Source organism: Lipophrys pholis (assembly GCF_963383615.2).
Source record: "Lipophrys pholis genome assembly, chromosome: 8".
Lineage (NCBI taxonomy): Eukaryota > Metazoa > Chordata > Actinopteri > Blenniiformes > Blenniidae > Lipophrys > Lipophrys pholis.
The window spans coordinates 3,188,924-3,208,315 of NC_137630.1; the positions used below are offsets into that span (position 1 = coordinate 3,188,924).

Consider the following 19,392-nt stretch of genomic DNA (forward strand, 5'->3'; position numbering starts at 1 on the left):
AGCCATAATCATCAACATTTCAAGAAATAGAGGTTGAAATATTTCACTCTGTGTGTCGTGAGCCTATATCATATATGGGTTTGACTTTCTGAAATGAGTGACAAAAAATATTGAACATTTTCATGATATTCTCATTTTTTGAGATGTACCTGTAATCCTCATGAAACAGTTCATGTAACCTGTTGAAAACTTTTCTGAATTAAGCAAAAAAGCTAAAGGATGAATGAAAAAACGATCATAAATACAGCTGCCAGTTTTATTTCACAGACAAAGTCTTCACTTTCTGAACGCTGCCTTTGGGATCTTGCCCTCCGTCTGTAAAGAAACGACAAAGTGTTTCAGAGTTTTGGCACGACAACAATGTTTTTACACAAAAGTTAAGAGGAAAACAATGGAGATATTAATGTCACTTTTAAATGAGTGAAGCTGTGCGCCGCCCTGTTAAAGTCCCAGTCATTGTCCTGCAGACACCTGCCAGAGGAAACCAGTGGTGAGATATTCAGAACTTATCTTGCCTCATCGAGGACAAGTGGGCAACAAACGAGACCTACTTTAGGGACCATTCCAGGTTCATGCTCGACCTCTGTGAGAAGATCACGAGCATCTCCTGCTGGGGGACAGTGAGGGTGGGGGCGGAACTGGGTGGAGGGAGGTCATTACCATCCTTAAAAGAAACATCACAGAGAAACAACATAAGAAAAATGTATTCTGGGGATTTGTGTTTTACTGTGTACAATTTGTTTAACAGACATTTCTTGATAGAGTTTCTTAATCACAGGTACATTTAAAAACAAGATTATAGAAAAGTTAGATTGTTATGCCAGCTAATTTTCATAACAAATTAAAAAGTTTCAAGCACTTTAAATACTGCATTTGTGGTAATTATAGTATCGTGTAAAACGAAATGGGAAAAGTGACCTTTTTTTTTTGAATTCTTATGATCTAAAATCATATGTGCAAGAAATGAAGACAACAAAGCCTCTGGTTTGGCTCCGACAGCAGTCATGACTGTGTCCATTCTAAAATCAAGATATCAAACCTGGGATGTTTTTCTTGCTCCAGTGTTTTATGGAATGAAAGCAGATGACTGAAAGACCACCGAGTGTCCGAAAAAGAAACCAGTGACTTACCAGTTTGAGAAGCTGGGGAAACCTCTGGCGCACGGCACTGAGACAGGAACATGAAGAAGAAGAAACAAACAAAGCACCAATGTGATGATCAGAGATAAAGAACGCTCAGTGAAAATGAAGACTGATTACTGTGGATACTAATCACAATCAATCACTTTCTCCTCCACTTCAAGACATTTTGCTGTTGGAACTTGAAGCTGCGACATTTTCCACATTTGAGAATTTACAATCAGAAATACAAAGAAATGTCTCTTCTCTTTACAGGTGAATCTATGATTGCATCACCATACGTGCTCTTATCTTGCCTCCACCTCCATGTTGAGTCATTTCACTCCTCCCACCCCCCAGAGTGGCGTACTGACCTGACGTAGGAGGACTGGTCCTTGAAGACGTCACACAGAGGGTTCCTGTTGAGCCACAGCTCCACCAGCTTCAGATCTTTAATCTTGTCCAGTTCCCTTTCTGACTTCAGCTGCAAACCGGACACAAGAAATTGAGTTGGCGTGAACCTTCCACATCCAGTATTGATCAGAATCCAGCGGGCGACCAGTCTCACCTCGTTGTAGGAAAGGTTGAGGGTCTTCAGATGAGGCACCTTGCTCACTAACTCAGCCAGCTCATCCAGTTTGCGAATGCCGTTGTTACTCAAGTTCAAGGACGTCAGCTGCAAATATGAAAGTAAACTAATGAGAATTCTCAATTTAATCCTTTCCTTTATCAGCACCGCCAGTCAAATGCAGTGTTATCAGTACTTCTTCCAAAAAACAAGCAGTGATCAATGTATTGTTACCTCAGGAAGGTTTTCTTCAATGATCCGAGTAACAGCCCCCATGCTCGTCTTTCTCTTCAACATCACTTCAATATTGTTCGACACGAGGTCTGTCACAACACACACAAGTTCAATTGTAGAAATATTGTAAGAGACATTAGTACACCACAGATAAACTCCTTTGAGTATTCATTTTACCATCATTCAAAAATATCATACAAGTTTCTAAGTCAAACATCAGATATTTGTTTGCAACCAACAGTCAGAGACATTTTACAGCTGAAAATGAAAATGTTTGATTACATGGGTCTGTTCGCATGTTGTTCAGATGGAGAGCCTGCTGGGTGCCATCGAATCGTTTTGCCATGCATCGCTGTGGAAGAGCAAACCAAATGAATCCAACAAGTCCAAACTGCGCAAATAAACTCTTTTTTTTTCAACTTCGTTTTAAAATTCACTTTTCTAATTTCATTCAATTCAACTTTAATAATATAGCGGCATTTACAACAGTCATTTTAAAGCTCTTTAACAGAGAAAAGCCAACAATTCCACATGAGCAGTGACAGTGGAAAGGAAAACTCCTGAACCAAACATGTTTCTCTCAGGCTGCAGATATATTGTTGCCACAAGAGGGAACAGACTCAAATACCCGTTACTATTGGCCAGGTAAACAATGCAGTTTGAGATGGTTTGTGTTTTCCTGTAAGTATTACTTCTTGTTAGCGATTTAGAAACAAGCTGCATCTCAGAAAGAAAAGACCTGGACTGCAGAGGATTGTATTGAATGACTGACTGAACTTCTTAACCTCATGTATGTGTACGTTGCTGCATTTACTTTGTCATCATTTATTGTTTTTTATTTGCTTTTCGTTACCTTCATCAACAGACAAACCAAATGAAATCTGTTCGCTGAAAGTGGAAACGTCTTTGTGGGATCTGAGAGTTTTTCCTGAACATTCAGTCACAGTAGAATATTTCCATACTTTGTCAAACTCACCTTCAGATGCATCAAGTCTTCAGGCTTCAGGCCTGACTGCAGAAATAAGGGTGGAGCGCTGGGGTTCACGTGCACCTCCACCTTGAAGAACCAAACAAAGACAGATCAGGCACTCATGATACAGCTCAGTCATTTTCATTAAAAGGGATTCATAGCAGTGAGTTAAATATAGAGAAACTAGTGGCTGAACTACGGCTTCAGGATTTTGTGATGCATTAAAGTACCAAAAAACTCCAACAAAAACCTTCATATGATCATATTGAAAAGGGGAATTTGTTGCATCATCTTCAAACTCACCTTATAACCATCCGGGTCTGTTATCTTGTGACAACATTGGCGCAAAGCGCTGGCAGTCGAGGAATCATCCACATAAAACTGGACCATGTTGTGCTCAACGTGATACTGGAAGAAAGAGTGAGCATTGTGTTCAACTCCTCAGGTAACAAATGATTGGATAAAGGATTACAAATGTCTGCTTCACCAGCAGACTAACAAACTTGTAAAAAGCTAAAATGTGAATGGATCCAAAGATGAACAAGAATGTATTGATAAGATGGAGCTCAAAACTTACCTGTACAGGTATGAAGGGAAGTGAACAGACGCTCTGCAGAGCTGTCAGGAGCCTCCTCTCATCATACTTCTTGTCGTGTGGGATCTGTAAAGACAGATGAGAGCCAGATGAGATTTTGTTCAACGACTTATAAGCCAAATTGATAGAGGTCAAGCCTCAGGCCACCAAACGGTAATACACACCGTGACTTTGTACCAGCCCGACCTGGCTTTTCGTCCTCCACCTCGGTCAAAGCGGCCATCACCTCTCCGTGCTGGTCTGGCATATGGGCTGCTACAGAAGACAAAGAGAATCCACCTTAAAACTTAGAAGCGACGACGACAAGTCAAGTGTCGAACCGGTTTTCACAGTTTCAGCTGCTTCAGAACACTTGACATCCAAGGTGAGCAACTTGTGGTTTTCCTCAAATAGACTTCAAGCTTTTCTTGATTTACTGGGCTCTTGTTGGTTGCAATTTGCAAAACCCTATTTATCTATCATTTACGTGTGGTTATTTGATGCAGATATGAAGCTCTGGGTGTGTTTTCTTTTGCATGTGTTATGATTTTGCGGGTTTGCACGGGTGTCTGGCAACTTGGTGGTTTGGGCTGGTTTTTATTGGAATGGGCGGGTTCTAAGATGTGACTGAGCTGGAAACTGTCAATCTGATCTGGCAACACTGTGCTTGTGTCTGTCTCAGTTTGGGGGAGAACGGAGGAGTGGCCGGTTCTGTTTAACAATAAAGCGGCTTTGTAGACAAGAAACTCGTCTTGCGGGACACTATAACAGTAACGCACAGTGACTTGGACAAGAAACTTTCATTCAGGACGCTGAATTCAGACCCGGTAACAACCAGTTACCGCGGCCTCACAGAAAGTGCACAGCACCACGGACGGTGCGGTCCAACACAGCACCAGACGGTGAGAGAGCTTTGTCTGGGCAGAAATTGTTAGATTAGCATGAAGCTAACATGCAATGTGTTTCAATGTGCCGCTGATAAGGCCGCAGCGGCTCATGTGTTTGTGTACTTGCTAGGGGTGTCCCGATCCGATCGGTAGATATCGGATCGGGGCCGATATTGGTGATTTGTGAGTGATCGGGAATCGGCAAATCCAGCCGATCACCCCGCCGATCAAAAAATAAAATTCACGTCAGCTGCCGTAAAGCGAGCCCGGTTTGCGACCTGCTGTAAACTGAGGTCAGCAGCCTGAAGCCATTGAGAGGATAAATTGTCAGCAGTCTGGAGGTATTTTAAGGTTGACAACCAAACCAGTCCAGCGGCCAGTTGTACTATTTGCTTCACCACAGTCCCGAGAGGTGGAGCACCAGAGCTTCGTTTAACACAACGAATTTGATAAGACATCTAAAAAGTAAACATGCGGCAGAGTACACTCAGCAAAGACGATCATCCGTGGACAAAAGATGACTGTAATCGCCCCCCACCGCGGTCCGCAACGTCACCTAATAACCACAACAATCATGGACTACAAGCTCCGGTGGAGCTGCAGAAGCTACAAGCAGGCGGAGCGAAGCCATAGACCTATAAAACCAGTTATATATAGTGGTTTTGGTGCAGAAGTCTGCTTCTCAATTTCTATGTGGTCTGTCTTCTTCTGCATTTTTGTTGTGTTTGGTGAGTCACAGCGCCCCTAAAGGCCTGGCATGTGTACTACATGCCCTGAAGCCTCGTGTTGAGCTGTGTTCATAGTGAGGTGTGGACGGAAGTTTTTTGGGAGAAGGCCAGGGAGAACAAAGATCGTTTGTTCGTTGCGTGGATGTACCCTCAGTTTACAACAACTAAAGAAAAAGCTGCACCGAAGCAGCAAACTCTCGACTTTAAAATAAAGGATTTTAAAATAAAGGATAAGTCCCCACAGGGGAACGATATGGCCAAAAGAATTACCCAGAAAGTTACGCTAGTTTGAAGGGAGACTGGGATATTCTGAATAAGTTTTTGAGAGAACTACGTTCAGACTATTTTTGTCAAACAGGTTTTACCACTTTGAAGTGGAATTAAGTGTTTATAATTCACATTGAAATGTAAATGTTTTGTGACAATTCATGTCAAACCGGTTGGTTCCAATTCTTTTGTGTTACCTGAACGCACCGTTAGAGGGGGTTGGCCTGTGATTGGCTGAGAGTGGACAAATGGGCGGGTCAGGTGAGCGTGCGTTGTGTGTGCATGCGCTGCATGTGCAGTGTTGCCAGATTAGGTGGAATGAATGAAAAAACAATCATAAATACAGCTGCCAGTTTGATTTCACAGACAAAGTCTTACTTTCTGAGCGCTGCCTTTGGGATCTTGCCCTCCGTCTGTAAAGAAACGACAAAGTGTTTCAGGGTTTTGGCACGACAACAATGTTTTTACACAAAAGTTAAGAGGAAAACAATGGAGATATTAATGTCACCTTTAAATGAGTGAAGCTGTGCGCCGCCCTGTTAAAGTCCCAGTCATTGTCCTGCAGACACCTGCCAGAGGAAACCAGTGGTGAGATATTCAGAACTTATCTTGCCTCATCGAGGACAAGTGGGCAACAAACGAGACCTACTTTAGGGACCATTCCAGGCTCATGCCCGACCTCTGTGAGAAGTTCACGAGCATCTCCTGCTGGGGGACAGTGAGGGTGGGGGCGGGACTGGGTGGAGGGAGGTCATTACCATCCTTAAAAGAAACATCACAGAGAAACAACATAAGAAAAATGTATTCTGGGGATTTGTGTTTTACTGTGTACACTTTGTTTAACAGACATTTCTTTATAGAGTTTCTTAATCACAGGTACATTTAAAAACAAGATTATAGAAAAGTTAGATTGTTATGCCAGCTAATTTTCATAACAAATTAAAAAGTTTCAAGCACTTTAAATACTGCATTTGTGGTAATTATAGTATCGTGTAAAACGAAATGGGAAAAGTGACCTTTTTTTTTTTTAATTCTTATGATCTAAAATCATATGTGCAAGAAATGAAGACAACAAAGCCTCTGGTTTGGCTCCGACAGCAGTCATGACTGTGTCCATTCTAAAATCAAGATATCAAACCTGGGATGTTTTTCTTGCTCCAGTGTTTTATGGAATGAAAGCAGATGACTGAAAGACCACGGAGTGTCCGAAAAAGAAACCAGTGACTTACCAGTTTGAGAAGCTGGGGAAACCTCTGGCGCACGGCACTGAGACAGGAACATGAAGAAGAAGAAACAAACAAAGCACCAATGTGATGATCAGAGATAAAGAACGCTCAGTGAAAATGAAGACTGATTACTGTGGATACTAATCACAATCAATCACTTTCTCCTCCACTTCAAGACATTTTGCTGTTGGAACTTGAAGCTGCGACATTTTCCACATTTGAGAATTTACAATCAGAAATACAAAGAAATGTCTCTTCTCTTTACAGGTGAATCTATGATTGCATCACCATACATGCTCTTATCTTGCCTCCACCTCCATGTTGAGTCATTTCACTCCTCCCACCCCCCAGAGTGGCGTACTGACCTGACGTAGGAGGACTGGTCCTTGAAGACGTCACACAGAGGGTTCCTGTTGAGCCACAGCTCCACCAGCTTCAGATCTTTAATCTTGTCCAGTTCCCTTTCTGACTTCAGCTGCAAACCGGACACAAGAAATTGAGTTGGCGTGAACCTTCCACATCCAGTATTGATCAGAATCCAGCGGGCGACCAGCCTCACCTCGTTGTAGGAAAGGTTGAGGGTCTTCAGATGAGGCACCTTGCTCACTAACTCAGCCAGCTCATCCAGTTTGCGAATGCCGTTGTTACTCAAGTTCAAGGACGTCAGCTGCAAATATGAAAGTAAACTAATGAGAATTCTCAATTTAATCCTTTCCTTTATCAGCACCGCCAGTCAAATGCAGTGTTATCAGTACTTCTTCCAAAAAACAAGCAGTGATCAATGTATTGTTACCTCAGGAAGGTTTTCTTCAATGATCCGAGTAACAGCCCCCATGCTCGTCTTTCTCTTCAACATCACTTCAATATTGTTCGACACGAGGTCTGTCACAACACACACAAGTTCAATTGTAGAAATATTGTAAGAGACATTAGTACACCACAGATAAACTCCTTTGAGTATTCATTTTACCATCATTCAAAAATATCATACAAGTTTCTAAGTCAAACATCAGATATTTGTTTGCAACCAACAGTCAGAGACATTTTACAGCTGAAAATGAAAATGTTTGATTACATGGGTCTGTTCGCATGTTGTTCAGATGGAGAGCCTGCTGGGTGCCATCGAATCGTTTTGCCATGCATCGCTGTGGAAGAGCAAACCAAATGAATCCAACAAGTCCAAACTGCGCAAATAAACTCTTTTTTTTTCAACTTCGTTTTAAAATTCACTTTTCTAATTTCATTCAATTCAACTTTAATAATATAGCGGCATTTACAACAGTCATTTTAAAGCTCTTTAACAGAGAAAAGCCAACAATTCCACATGAGCAGTGACAGTGGAAAGGAAAACTCCTGAACCAAACATGTTTCTCTCAGGCTGCAGATATATTGTTGCCACAAGAGGGAACAGACTCAAATACCCGTTACTATTGGCCAGGTAAACAATGCAGTTTGAGATGGTTTGTGTTTTCCTGTAAGTATTACTTCTTGTTAGCGATTTAGAAACAAGCTGCATCTCAGAAAGAAAAGACCTGGACTGCAGAGGATTGTATTGAATGACTGACTGAACTTCTTAACCTCATGTATGTGTACGTTGCTGCATTTACTTTGTCATCATTTATTGTTTTTTATTTGCTTTTCGTTACCTTCATCAACAGACAAACCAAATGAAATCTGTTCGCTGAAAGTGGAAACGTCTTTGTGGGATCTGAGAGTTTTTCCTGAACATTCAGTCACAGTAGAATATTTCCATACTTTGTCAAACTCACCTTCAGATGCATCAAGTCTTCAGGCTTCAGGCCTGACTGCAGAAATAAGGGTGGAGCGCTGGGGTTCACGTGCACCTCCACCTTGAAGAACCAAACAAAGACAGATCAGGCACTCATGATACAGCTCAGTCATTTTCATTAAAAGGGATTCATAGCAGTGAGTTAAATATAGAGAAACTAGTGGCTGAACTACGGCTTCAGGATTTTGTGATGCATTAAAGTACCAAAAAACTCCAACAAAAACCTTCATATGATCATATTGAAAAGGGGAATTTGTTGCATCATCTTCAAACTCACCTTATAACCATCCGGGTCTGTTATCTTGTGACAACATTGGCGCAAAGCGCTGGCAGTCGAGGAATCATCCACATAAAACTGGACCATGTTGTGCTCAACGTGATACTGGAAGAAAGAGTGAGCATTGTGTTCAACTCCTCAGGTAACAAATGATTGGATAAAGGATTACAAATGTCTGCTTCACCAGCAGACTAACAAACTTGTAAAAAGCTAAAATGTGAATGGATCCAAAGATGAACAAGAATGTATTGATAAGATGGAGCTCAAAACTTACCTGTACAGGTATGAAGGGAAGTGAACAGACGCTCTGCAGAGCTGTCAGGAGCCCCCTCTCATCATACTTCTTGTCGTGTGGGATCTGTAAAGACAGATGAGAGCCAGATGAGATTTTGTTCAACGACTTATAAGCCAAATTGATAGAGATCAATCCTCAGACCACCAAACGGTAATACACACCGTGACTTTGTACCAGCCCGACCTGGCTTTTCGTCCTCCACCTCGGTCAAAGCAGCCATCACCTCTCCGTGCTGGTCTGGCATATGGGCTGCTACAGAAGACAAAGAGAATCCACCTTAAAACTTAGAAGCGACGACGACAAGTCAAGTGTCGAACCGGTTTTCACAGTTTCAGCCGCTTCAGAGCACTTGACATCCAAGGTGAGCAACTTATGGTTTTCCTCAAATAGACTTCAAGCTTTTCTTGCGTTTCTTGCGTCCGATTACACGACAACGGCGCTCGAAGCCGCTGAAAACAACTGACAAGCAACAGCTGCACCTCTTGCACCACCAGCTGCCAAGAGGTTAAACCAGATCCTCATTGAACACTTTCATACATATTTTAAAGAAGGCTTTTCGTCTCATACCAGGAAGTAGAGCATTGAACTGAAATCAAACGGGAATCTTCCAACACTTACTATCTCTGCTGGACGTTTTGAGCGCGGTCACTCATGGTCACATTTCTATCTGGATCATTGAGCCTCCAATGCAGTTTGGGACCATCGAATCGCCCTGAGTGTGTGAAGTTTAATATCACCATGATGAATATGATCAAAAACATTTATAAACATTCATCCTCAAGAACAAAACATACAGATTTCTAATTCATTCAAGTTAGCTGCTTTGATTTGCAAAGGATAAGCTGAGGGATAATGAAGCCTTACACTTTCATATACATTCTCATGGTTTGACCAATTATTTGGATTTATGTACTTGAAGTCGGTTTTGCATTTTTGGCTCTTAATAATACACTATTTGTATTGCACTTTATATCAAATAATTTAAATGCTACATTATCCCACCCTTTGAATTACTAAGAATTGTATAAGTTCTTAAAAGAGGGAATCAATAGATTTAATGAATTGAAACTCAGGCACATAGGTGTGACAAGGATTTCACAAAGGATAAGCCTTTCTGTGGTTTACTTTAATAAACCTTGTCCATCCAATCGCTCTGGTGGAAGTATGGTTCTGAATTCCTAAGCCTGCAGTAACAATCGTGAACATTGGGCTGTCCTCACATGAACATTGAAGACTCATGAGATTTAAAAGAAAATCTTAGCACAATGTTACCTCTTCTAACCATGATACCGATGCTGCTGGCCTCTCTTCTCACCATTAAGTGGCCTCGCTCTAAGGAAAGGAGATGTATGGTTACAGAGCTGAGCTGAACATGGTTTCGGGCTCTCAACGAAGCTAGTGAAAAACTACCTGTGCGTTCAGTCAATGGAGATAAAGATGGTGCTTACCTGAGATTGAGGGATTTCACAGTCAACCAGGACACAGGATTTTGTACCGCAGCCACTCACAAGCGAGGAGCTTCTCTGTTTGGATGAAGAAAGTGAGGAAATAGGTAAACTGAGTGAATATATTAATGTGGCCAAAAATACAAAACCTCTCTGGTGCTGTTAATTGAATAAATATGTTAATTCAAAGCGGGGACAGCTTTTCTCGTGCTACAATACAGACAAAATACTCTCCTCTTACTAACTAAGTCTCTCAAACACTTGTGGCATTGAAGGTATTTGAGTTATATAGCACTCAGGAGAGGCACTTCTTTGAGGAGATCAAAGGAGATCAAGGAGATCAGAGGCGATCAAAGGCGATCAAAGGAGAGGCGCCCTGCTCAATGTTTGACCTACCTAGTGTTGCCACGGTTACTTTAAAAAAACTAATTTGATTACTGATTAGTAGTAAGTCCTTTAAAAAGTAACTTAGTTACTTCACCAATTACTTGTTTTTAAAAGTAGCTCAGCTAGATTACCAGTTACTGGCCTCGCTCTAAGGAAAGGAGATGTATGTGTAGCACTTGTATAGATTAATACAAAATAAAACTACTGCTGCACACTGCTGGATTCATGGTAACTCGCTGCCAGAGCGGTAGGAGTACAAACCCTTTTCATCCCTTCTTTTCTGATTTGGAAACAAAACTGAACTTCAAGAGAAGACTGACTTGAACTGATTTATTTCTTTTTGAACTGTGGAAACTTTCATTTTGGGGAAAACCCATTTGAACTGAATTTGAAATTTAATTTGATTCTGATCCATATGATCCATATTGTATTTTCCTTTCTTAATTCTCAACATTGTGATTTATGTTTTCCAGTATATGTCATATCTGGGTTGAAATATTGAAATAATATTTTACTTCTGAAAGAGAAAAAAAGAGTTAACTCAAATATACTAAGGAATTAAAATAAGATTAACCTATTATTCTAAATTAGAAAAGGATTATTACTGGCCAGTCAAACTTAGAAAAAAAGGATAAAAGATATTTTAAAGGAGCTCATCCACTGAGAATTAAAACTATTCCCCAAATAGTTCAACCGACTAATCAAAGAGTGAACGAGATTCATCTGTTGTGATCTCTTGATTTATTGTTAAAATACCTGCAGGATTATTATTCATTCTATTGTCTGATTGATATGTTTGTTTATGTTTACTAAAGTGTTTGTTCTTGCATTTAAAGTTTCTGGTCTTCGGTCTCTTTCTGTACTGTGCCCCCACTCTATAAGAACCTAGATCTGGTCCAACAGTCGTTTTATTTTGTATTAATCTATACAAGTGCTACATATGGTTAGAGCTGAGCTGAACATGGTTTCAGGCTCTCAACATAGCTGGTGAAGAACTATCTGTGTGTTCAGTCAATGGAGATAAAGATGGTGCTTACCTGAGATTGAGGGATTTCACAGTCAATCAGGACACAGGATTTTGTACCGCAGCCACTCACAAGCGAGGAGCTTCTCTGTTTAGATGCAGAAAGTGAGGAAATAGGTAAACTGAGTGAATATATTAATGTGGCCAAAAATACAAAACCTCTCTGGTGCTGTTGATTGAATAAATATGTTAATTCAAAGCGGGGACAGCTTTTCTCGTGCTACAATACAGACAAAATACTCTCCTCTTACTAACTAAGTCTCTCAAGCACTTGTGGCATTGAAGGTATTTGAGTTATATAGCACTCAGGAGAGGCACCTCTTTGAGGAGATCAAAGGAGATCAAGGAGATCAGAGGCGATCAAAGGACAGGCTCCCTGCTCAATGTTTGACCTACCTAGTGTTGCCATGGTTACTTTAAAAAAACTAATTTGATTACTGATTAGTAGTAAGTCCTTTAAAAAGTAACTTAGTTACTTCACCAATTACTTGTTTTTAAAAGTAGCTCAGTTAGAGTACCAGTTACTTTCAGCAGCTGCCCACAACAGCGCCCCCATCGTCTGAACATAGAAATTACAACCGGTTTAGCCAAAAACTCTGCTGATGCTTGCCTGGCCTCCTGCTGATACATATTAAACCTTTGACCTTCATTCTTTGTTGTATTTATATCTGACTCATGCTTTTATTGTCAGATTTTTACTATTACTGGTATTGATTTTCCCAGAGATGTAGATGTAGTCTGTTGTTGCACTATTTATTTATTTATTTGCACTGCCTGCTCTATGCGACTTCATTTGCCCCCTCGTGGACAAATAAAGTCTTTTATTAATTGATTAGGTTTAAAAAGGGTGGGGGCTTATTAAAATGTTAAGTTTTATTGATGACAATGGTTGGTTCCAATTCTTTTGTGTTACCTGAACGCACCGTTAGAGGGGGTTGGCCTGTGATTGGCTGAGAGTGGACAAATGGGCGGGTCAGGTGAGCATGCGTTGTGTGTGCATGCGCTGCATGTGCAGTGTTGCCAGATTAGGTGGAATGAATGAAAAAACAATCATAAATACAGCTGCCAGTTTGATTTCACAGACAAAGTCTTACTTTCTGAACGCTGCCTTTGGTATCTTGCCCTCCGTCTGTAAAGAAACGACAAAGTGTTTCAGAGTTTTGGCACGACAACAATGTTTTTACACAAAAGTTAAGAGGAAAACAATGGAGATATTAATGTCACCTTTACATGAGTGAAGCTGTGCGCCGCCCTGTTAAAGTCCCAGTCATTGTCCTGCAGACACCTGCCAGAGGAAACCAGTGGTGAGATATTCAGAACTTATCTTGCCTCATCGAGGACAAGTGGGCAACAAACGAGACCTACTTTAGGGACCATTCCAGGCTCATGCCCGACCTCTGTGAGAAGTTCACGAGCATCTCCTGCTGGGGGACAGTGAGGGTGGGGGCGGGACTGGGTGGAGGGAGGTCATTACCATCCTTAAAAGAAACATCACAGAGAAACAACATAAGAAAAATGTATTCTGGGGATTTGTGTTTTCCTGTGTACACTTTGTTTAACAGACATTTCTTGATCGAGTTTCTTAATCACAGGTACATTCATTCTCATTTCCAAATTTATTTCGAGCTACACAACACACAACACAGGCATAAAAACCAGAAAAAAATACAATAAAAGAAAAAATAATAATCAACACTCTAGCTTGAAAAGGAGTGGGAAGAAGACAAGCTTATTAACTCCCACCCCTGTTCATAAACTTAAATAATAATGATAATGTGGCTGCTACAATAACACTGTTAAAATAAAACAGAAAAATAAAACAACAACAAAAACAGCCAAGACATATAGTCTATTATATAATGTCAGATATTACTAATACAATATAATCACTTAGTTATTTCTTGTTAACTGAATTACATGTTATATCCTCTTACAATAATAGCAACCATAATGATAATAATAATGATACCAATAACAATAATAACAACTGCAATAGTATAATAGTAACAACAACAATAGACTTCATCATTAGCTAGATCTGACCTTTAAAGTATACATCACTTTGTAACACCCAGTAGTAATCAAGTACCCATTTCCTCCTTCTGGTATTTTGACCATACCATTTTTTTATATCTTGATTTGAACTGATGAATATTTGGACATTGTTTGTGCTCTACTCCCATTTTGTTAGCTTTAAACAGAAGTTGGGCAGTAGAGAATTCAACTAAATCATGCAATTTTTTACATTTTAGACTGCAAAAATAATATCTTAGTGTGATCACAATATCCTACTTTGTGTAGAATTCTTACAGCCCGTTTTTGGAGTATAACAAGGGGGTGTAATGAACTTTTATAGTTATTGCCCCAAACTTCTACACAATAATTTAGATATGGCAAAACTAAGGAACCATATAATAGAAATAATGCATTGTAATTTAAGAAAAACTTGGCTTTATTAATAATTGAGATGTTTTTGGAGACTTTACCTTGTATGTGACTTATGTGTGGTTTCCAGCTTAATTTACTGTCAATGGTGACTCCTAAGAATTTAATTTCTGATACTGTATCTAAAACTACACCGTCTATAATTACTGGGTCTGCTTTTCCATTATAATTCCCCAAAAACATTACTTTTGTTTTGTTTAAGTTGAGGGACAATTTGTTAATGTCCATCCATGTTTTTAATTTGCTTGTAGTTCACAGTTTAGATTAGTTACTAAATTACTATAATTGTCATTAGAATAGAAAATGTTTGTGTCGTCTGCGAAAATGACCAATTTTAATAATTTTGACACATTAAAAATGTCATTAATGTATAAATTGAACAACTTTGGGCCGAAGACAGATCCCTGTGGGACCCCACAACCAATGTCCAAATATCCTGATGTAAATTCCCCATCTTCACATCCTGTTGTCTCCCAGTTAAATAGCTTTGAATCCAACTCAAAGCCACTCCCCTTATGCCATATCTGTCTAATTCTTTTAATAATATAGAATGATTAAGTGTATCAAATGCTTTATTCAAGTCAATAAATACTCCAGCTGCATGTTTCTTTCCCTCTAAGCTATTGGTAATCTCTTCTATTGCATCGACGATGGCCATTGAAGTTGACCTTGCTGCTCCAAACCCAAACTGACCTTCATTAATTAGTTCATGCTTCTCTATGAAATTGTCCATTCTACTGTTATAAAGTTTGTCTAAGATTTTAGAAAACTGGGGGAGCAGAGAGACAGGTCTGTAGTTAGTAAAGATGTGTTTGTTCCCATTTTTATGTATTGGTATAACTTTTGCAATTTTCATTTTATTCAATTCAATTCAATTCAATTCAAAATACTTTATTTATCCCCAAGGGGCAATTGGGCAACTATATTTTATTTGGAAATGTTCCTGTTTGAAACGATAAGTTGCATATGTAGGTTAATGGTTTCACGATACTATATATAAGTTGTTTAACTAGTGTCATATCTATATCAAAACAATCTGTAGACGATTTATTCTTACACCCGTTAACAACATCTATTATTTCTGCTTCAGTTCCTCCAGACAAAAACATCGTTTTTGAATTAATGTCTATCAATGACTCCATTTCGTTGCTACGACACTCCAGAATCTCTGCTGCCAGATCCGGTCCAACATTTACAAAAAATGTATAAAAACTTTCCACAATATCCTTCATATTATGATTGTCATTGTTCCCATCAGTGAAATAGTTTGGATATGAATTATTGTTTGCATTACCTTTGATTATAGTGTTTAGTATTCCCCATACCCTTTTCATGCTGTTCTTGTTTTTATATAATAGATTGGTATAATATAGTTTCTTAGTATTTCTTAATATATCGGTCAGTTTATTTTTATATGTTTTATATCTGCTTTCAGAGTCATCTGTTTTTAGTCTAATAAACTGTCTATAGAGAGTATTTTTCTTCTTACATGCATTTTGTAAACCCTTGGTTAACCACGGACATTTTATTGTTTTGCTGTTTTTACTAAATTGCCGAATTGGACAGTTTTTATTGTATACTACACTAAAGATTTCCATGAAAGTATCATAAGCACTATCTACATCATTCTTGTTATATACCTCTCTCCAATCTTGTTTTATTAAGTCACTATAAAGTAAATAAATTGAGTCCTCAGTTTTTGCGCGTTTATAAAAATATTTTTGAGGTGACTTTTGATCTAACCCTTTATCATCATACACAGTAAATACGGGCAGATGATCCGTTATATCACAAAGTATTAGTGAACTGCATATTGTTAGTGAAGATGTTGTCAATGAGGGGAGCACTGTGCTTTGTTATTCTGCTAGGTCTTGTGACAGTCGGGTATAAACTCAAACTCTACATCCTATTAATATACTCATCAGTAGTCTTGTGTTTATTTGGATTGATCAAATCAATGTTATAATCCCCACAGATAAATAATACTTTGTTACTAAATTCTGAGAATGTTTTTTCTGCCCAGTTTGTAAATATTTCCACGGATGAGCCTGGTGACCTGTATAGACCACTAACTATTATATTTTTCTTTTTTTCATTGATAATTTCTATTGATAAGCATTCAAGTAAGTTGTTTATTGATGCTGTCATATTTTCTATTATTTTGAATTTAAATTCCTTGAGGACGTATATAGCAACCCCTCCTCCCCCTTTATTGGTTCTGTTTACATAGTTTAACGTATAATTATTTAACTCAAAAACAATGCCTTTATCCTCATTAAACCATGTTTCTGATATTGCAATGATACTAAATGGATGCTCAAACTGTTGTACGTATTCTTTGATTGCGTCAAAATTCGCGTACATGCTTCTACTATTGAAATTAATAATTGAGAATTTCCCTTCTATTTTAACAGAGTTGTTAAATTCATTCTCAGTGTAGTATTTGCAATTAATTGCGTTAGATGTTAAGAACAGGTTATCTGGGTCTAACTGATCTTCCAAATCTAATGCATTATGTTCGGTGTACTCTGAAGTTTTCAGCTCAAAGAGCTCATAGTCCAAGATTCTTTGCTGTAATCCTAGGTCACTGCTATCAGAGGTATATGAAGTATGATTGGATGTCATTGCATGAGTATCTCTTCATTATTATGTCATTGACCCACTAATGAATTCATTCATACTTATTCAGTTCTTCAATGTCTCTTATGAACAATACTTTAGCGTTTTCAGGTGATCCATTAAGTTTAATGTATATTTTACAATTCATAACCCAAGTGTTCTGCATTTTGTTCTGTTTCCTCAAGAATCTGGCTTTTTTGGCAATGTCCGCATTTCTTTTAGTCAAGTGATCATTCAGAAAAACGTTAGTACCTTTCAGTTTTTTTCCTTGCTTCATCAATGCGACTTTGTATTTTCGATGAGCAAACCTCTGGATCACAGCAGGCTGACTGTTGTCCCTCGTGGGCAGAGGATGACATGCCTCAATCATATTCGTGTCCACATGTATGTTCTTGGACCCAAGAAAATCCACAACCTGCTTTTCTGCAGAGTTCACCTCCAGCTCGCTCGGCTCTCCCCCGCCGCCAGCCACCACAGCATGCGCATAAGAGCGGGGTTTGATTTTCAGTCCAGTCACGACGACATCATTCAGTCTTGAATATTGTTCTAGATCCTCCACTTTTTTTTCCAACGTTGATATCCTTTTGTCTTTTTCCTCAATGCGCACACGTAGCTCCGACACTTCCTCCACAAGTTTCAGAATCTTGTCCTGTTTATCCTTTATATCACCTACGTCCTTCGAGAGAAAGTCAAGCGCTTTTTTAACATCCTCCACCTCCTCCATAGCTCGAGTATTTGGTGGTATAGGCATCAGGCTGGCTAGCTGTTGTTGATGCTGGTCTAGCGAGACAGCCGACTAGCTGTTGTAAAGCTAGCTAGCTAGCTAGCTTCTCACAACGCACTCTTCCAGATGTTCTTTGTCAATACTTGCAATTGTCCATATTCCTTTTACCGTAACCAAATCCGTAACCAAGTTTATTATAATCCAAGGTCATCCAAGATATCAAACGCTACAAACAAAGCTTCGCGCAACCACCGTGCACCGGAACCGGAACTCCTGCACCGGAACATTTAATAACAAGCTTATAGAAAAGTTAGATTATTATGTCAGCTAATTTTCATAACAAATTAAAAGGTTTCAAGCACTTTAAATACTGCATTTGTGGTAATTATAGTATCGTGTAAAACGAAATGGGAAAAGTGACCTTTTTTTTTTGAATTCTTATGATCTAAAATCATATGTGCAAGAAATGAAGACAACAAAGCCTCTGGTTTGGCTCCGACAGCAGTCATGACTGTGTCCATTCTAAAATCAAGATATCAAACCTGGGATGTTTTTCTTGCTCCAGTGTTTTATGGAATGAAAGCAGATGACTGAAAGACCACCGAGTGTCCGAAAAAGAAACCAGTGACTTACCAGATTGAGAAGCTGGGGAAACCTCTGGCGCACGGCACTGAGACAGGAACATGAAGAAGAAGAAACAAACAAAGCACCAATGTGATGATCAAGCCCTGCAAAATTCAGCCTTCAACTCGATGAGACCACAGACGTTTCTAATCTAAGCCAGCTTGCTGTTTTTGTGCGGTATGTCAAAGACGACATGATAAAAGAAGATTTTTTATTCTGTAAGCCTCTTACAACAACAACTAAAGCAGCCGATGTGAAGAAACTTGTGGATGACTTCTTCAGAGACAACAATCTTTCATGGGATATGGTTTCTGCAGTTTGTACGGACGGAGCTCCAGTCATGCTGGGAAGAAAGTCTGGTTTTGTCTGCGCTAGTAAAGGCCAATGCACCACGTCATTGTGACGCATTGTATTCTGCATAGGCATGCATTGGCAACAAAAACCTTGCCTCCAAAAATGGCAGAAGTATTAAAAACTGTGGTGGAATGTGTGAACTATGGGCGAAAAAGTGCTCTGACGCACCGCATCTTCAGTGAGCTGTGTAAAGAAATGGGCTCTGAATTTGAGGTACTTCTGTACCATTCTAATATTCTGTGGTTATACCGGGGACAGGTGCTGAATCGTGTTTTTGCCATGCGTGTAGAATTAGCCCTGTTTTTGCAAGAGCACCAACACTGTCATGCAGATTGCTTCAAAAATCCTGTGTTCATTCTCAGTTTAGCGTACATGGCTGATATATTCGCAGCTCTCAATCATCTCAATCAGCAGATGCAGGGTAGTGGAGTCAATATCATGGAAGCGGAAGAACACCTGAAGGCTTTTCAAAAAAAGCTACTGTTATGGAAACGACGAACGGAGAACAATAACTTTGCAAACTTCCCCCTTCTGGACGACTGTGTAAGTAAGATCGAAGATGTGTCTAGAATCGGAGATATTTCTGTATCCACGGAACTGAAGCAAACAATTGCCACGCACTTAGATGAGCTTGCAAAGTCTCTCGACGGATATTTCCCTACAAGAGAGTCATATCCAGCATGGGTGAGACTGCCGTTCACATTTGCTGTTGAGACAGCAGGTGTCGATGATGAATACCTCGACGAAATCATTGAAATTCATCAGAGCCAAGTTCAACAGCAACTCTTCAGAACAACAACGCTCTCAACGTTTTGGTGTCGACAAATGGAGAAGTAT

General features: G+C 39.5%; 1 protein-coding gene across 1 annotated transcript; it reads right to left on the minus strand.

The window, feature by feature from the left end:
- Positions 1-276: 276 nt before the first annotated feature.
- LOC308113605 (nuclear RNA export factor 1-like) lies at positions 277-9,586 on the minus strand (the record flags this gene model as incomplete). Its single annotated transcript, XM_080469999.1, has 21 exons — positions 277-315; positions 411-471; positions 552-664; positions 1,131-1,167; positions 1,493-1,602; positions 1,687-1,794; positions 2,897-2,977; positions 3,194-3,298; positions 3,468-3,551; positions 3,650-3,740; positions 5,725-5,759; positions 5,855-5,915; positions 5,996-6,108; positions 6,576-6,612; positions 6,938-7,047; positions 7,132-7,239; positions 8,342-8,422; positions 8,639-8,743; positions 8,913-8,996; positions 9,095-9,185; positions 9,552-9,586. The coding sequence occupies 21 exons, from the start codon at positions 9,584-9,586 to the stop codon at positions 277-279; spliced, it is 1,689 nt and encodes a 562-aa protein (XP_080326125.1).
- Between the last annotated feature and the right edge of the window lie 9,806 nt (positions 9,587-19,392).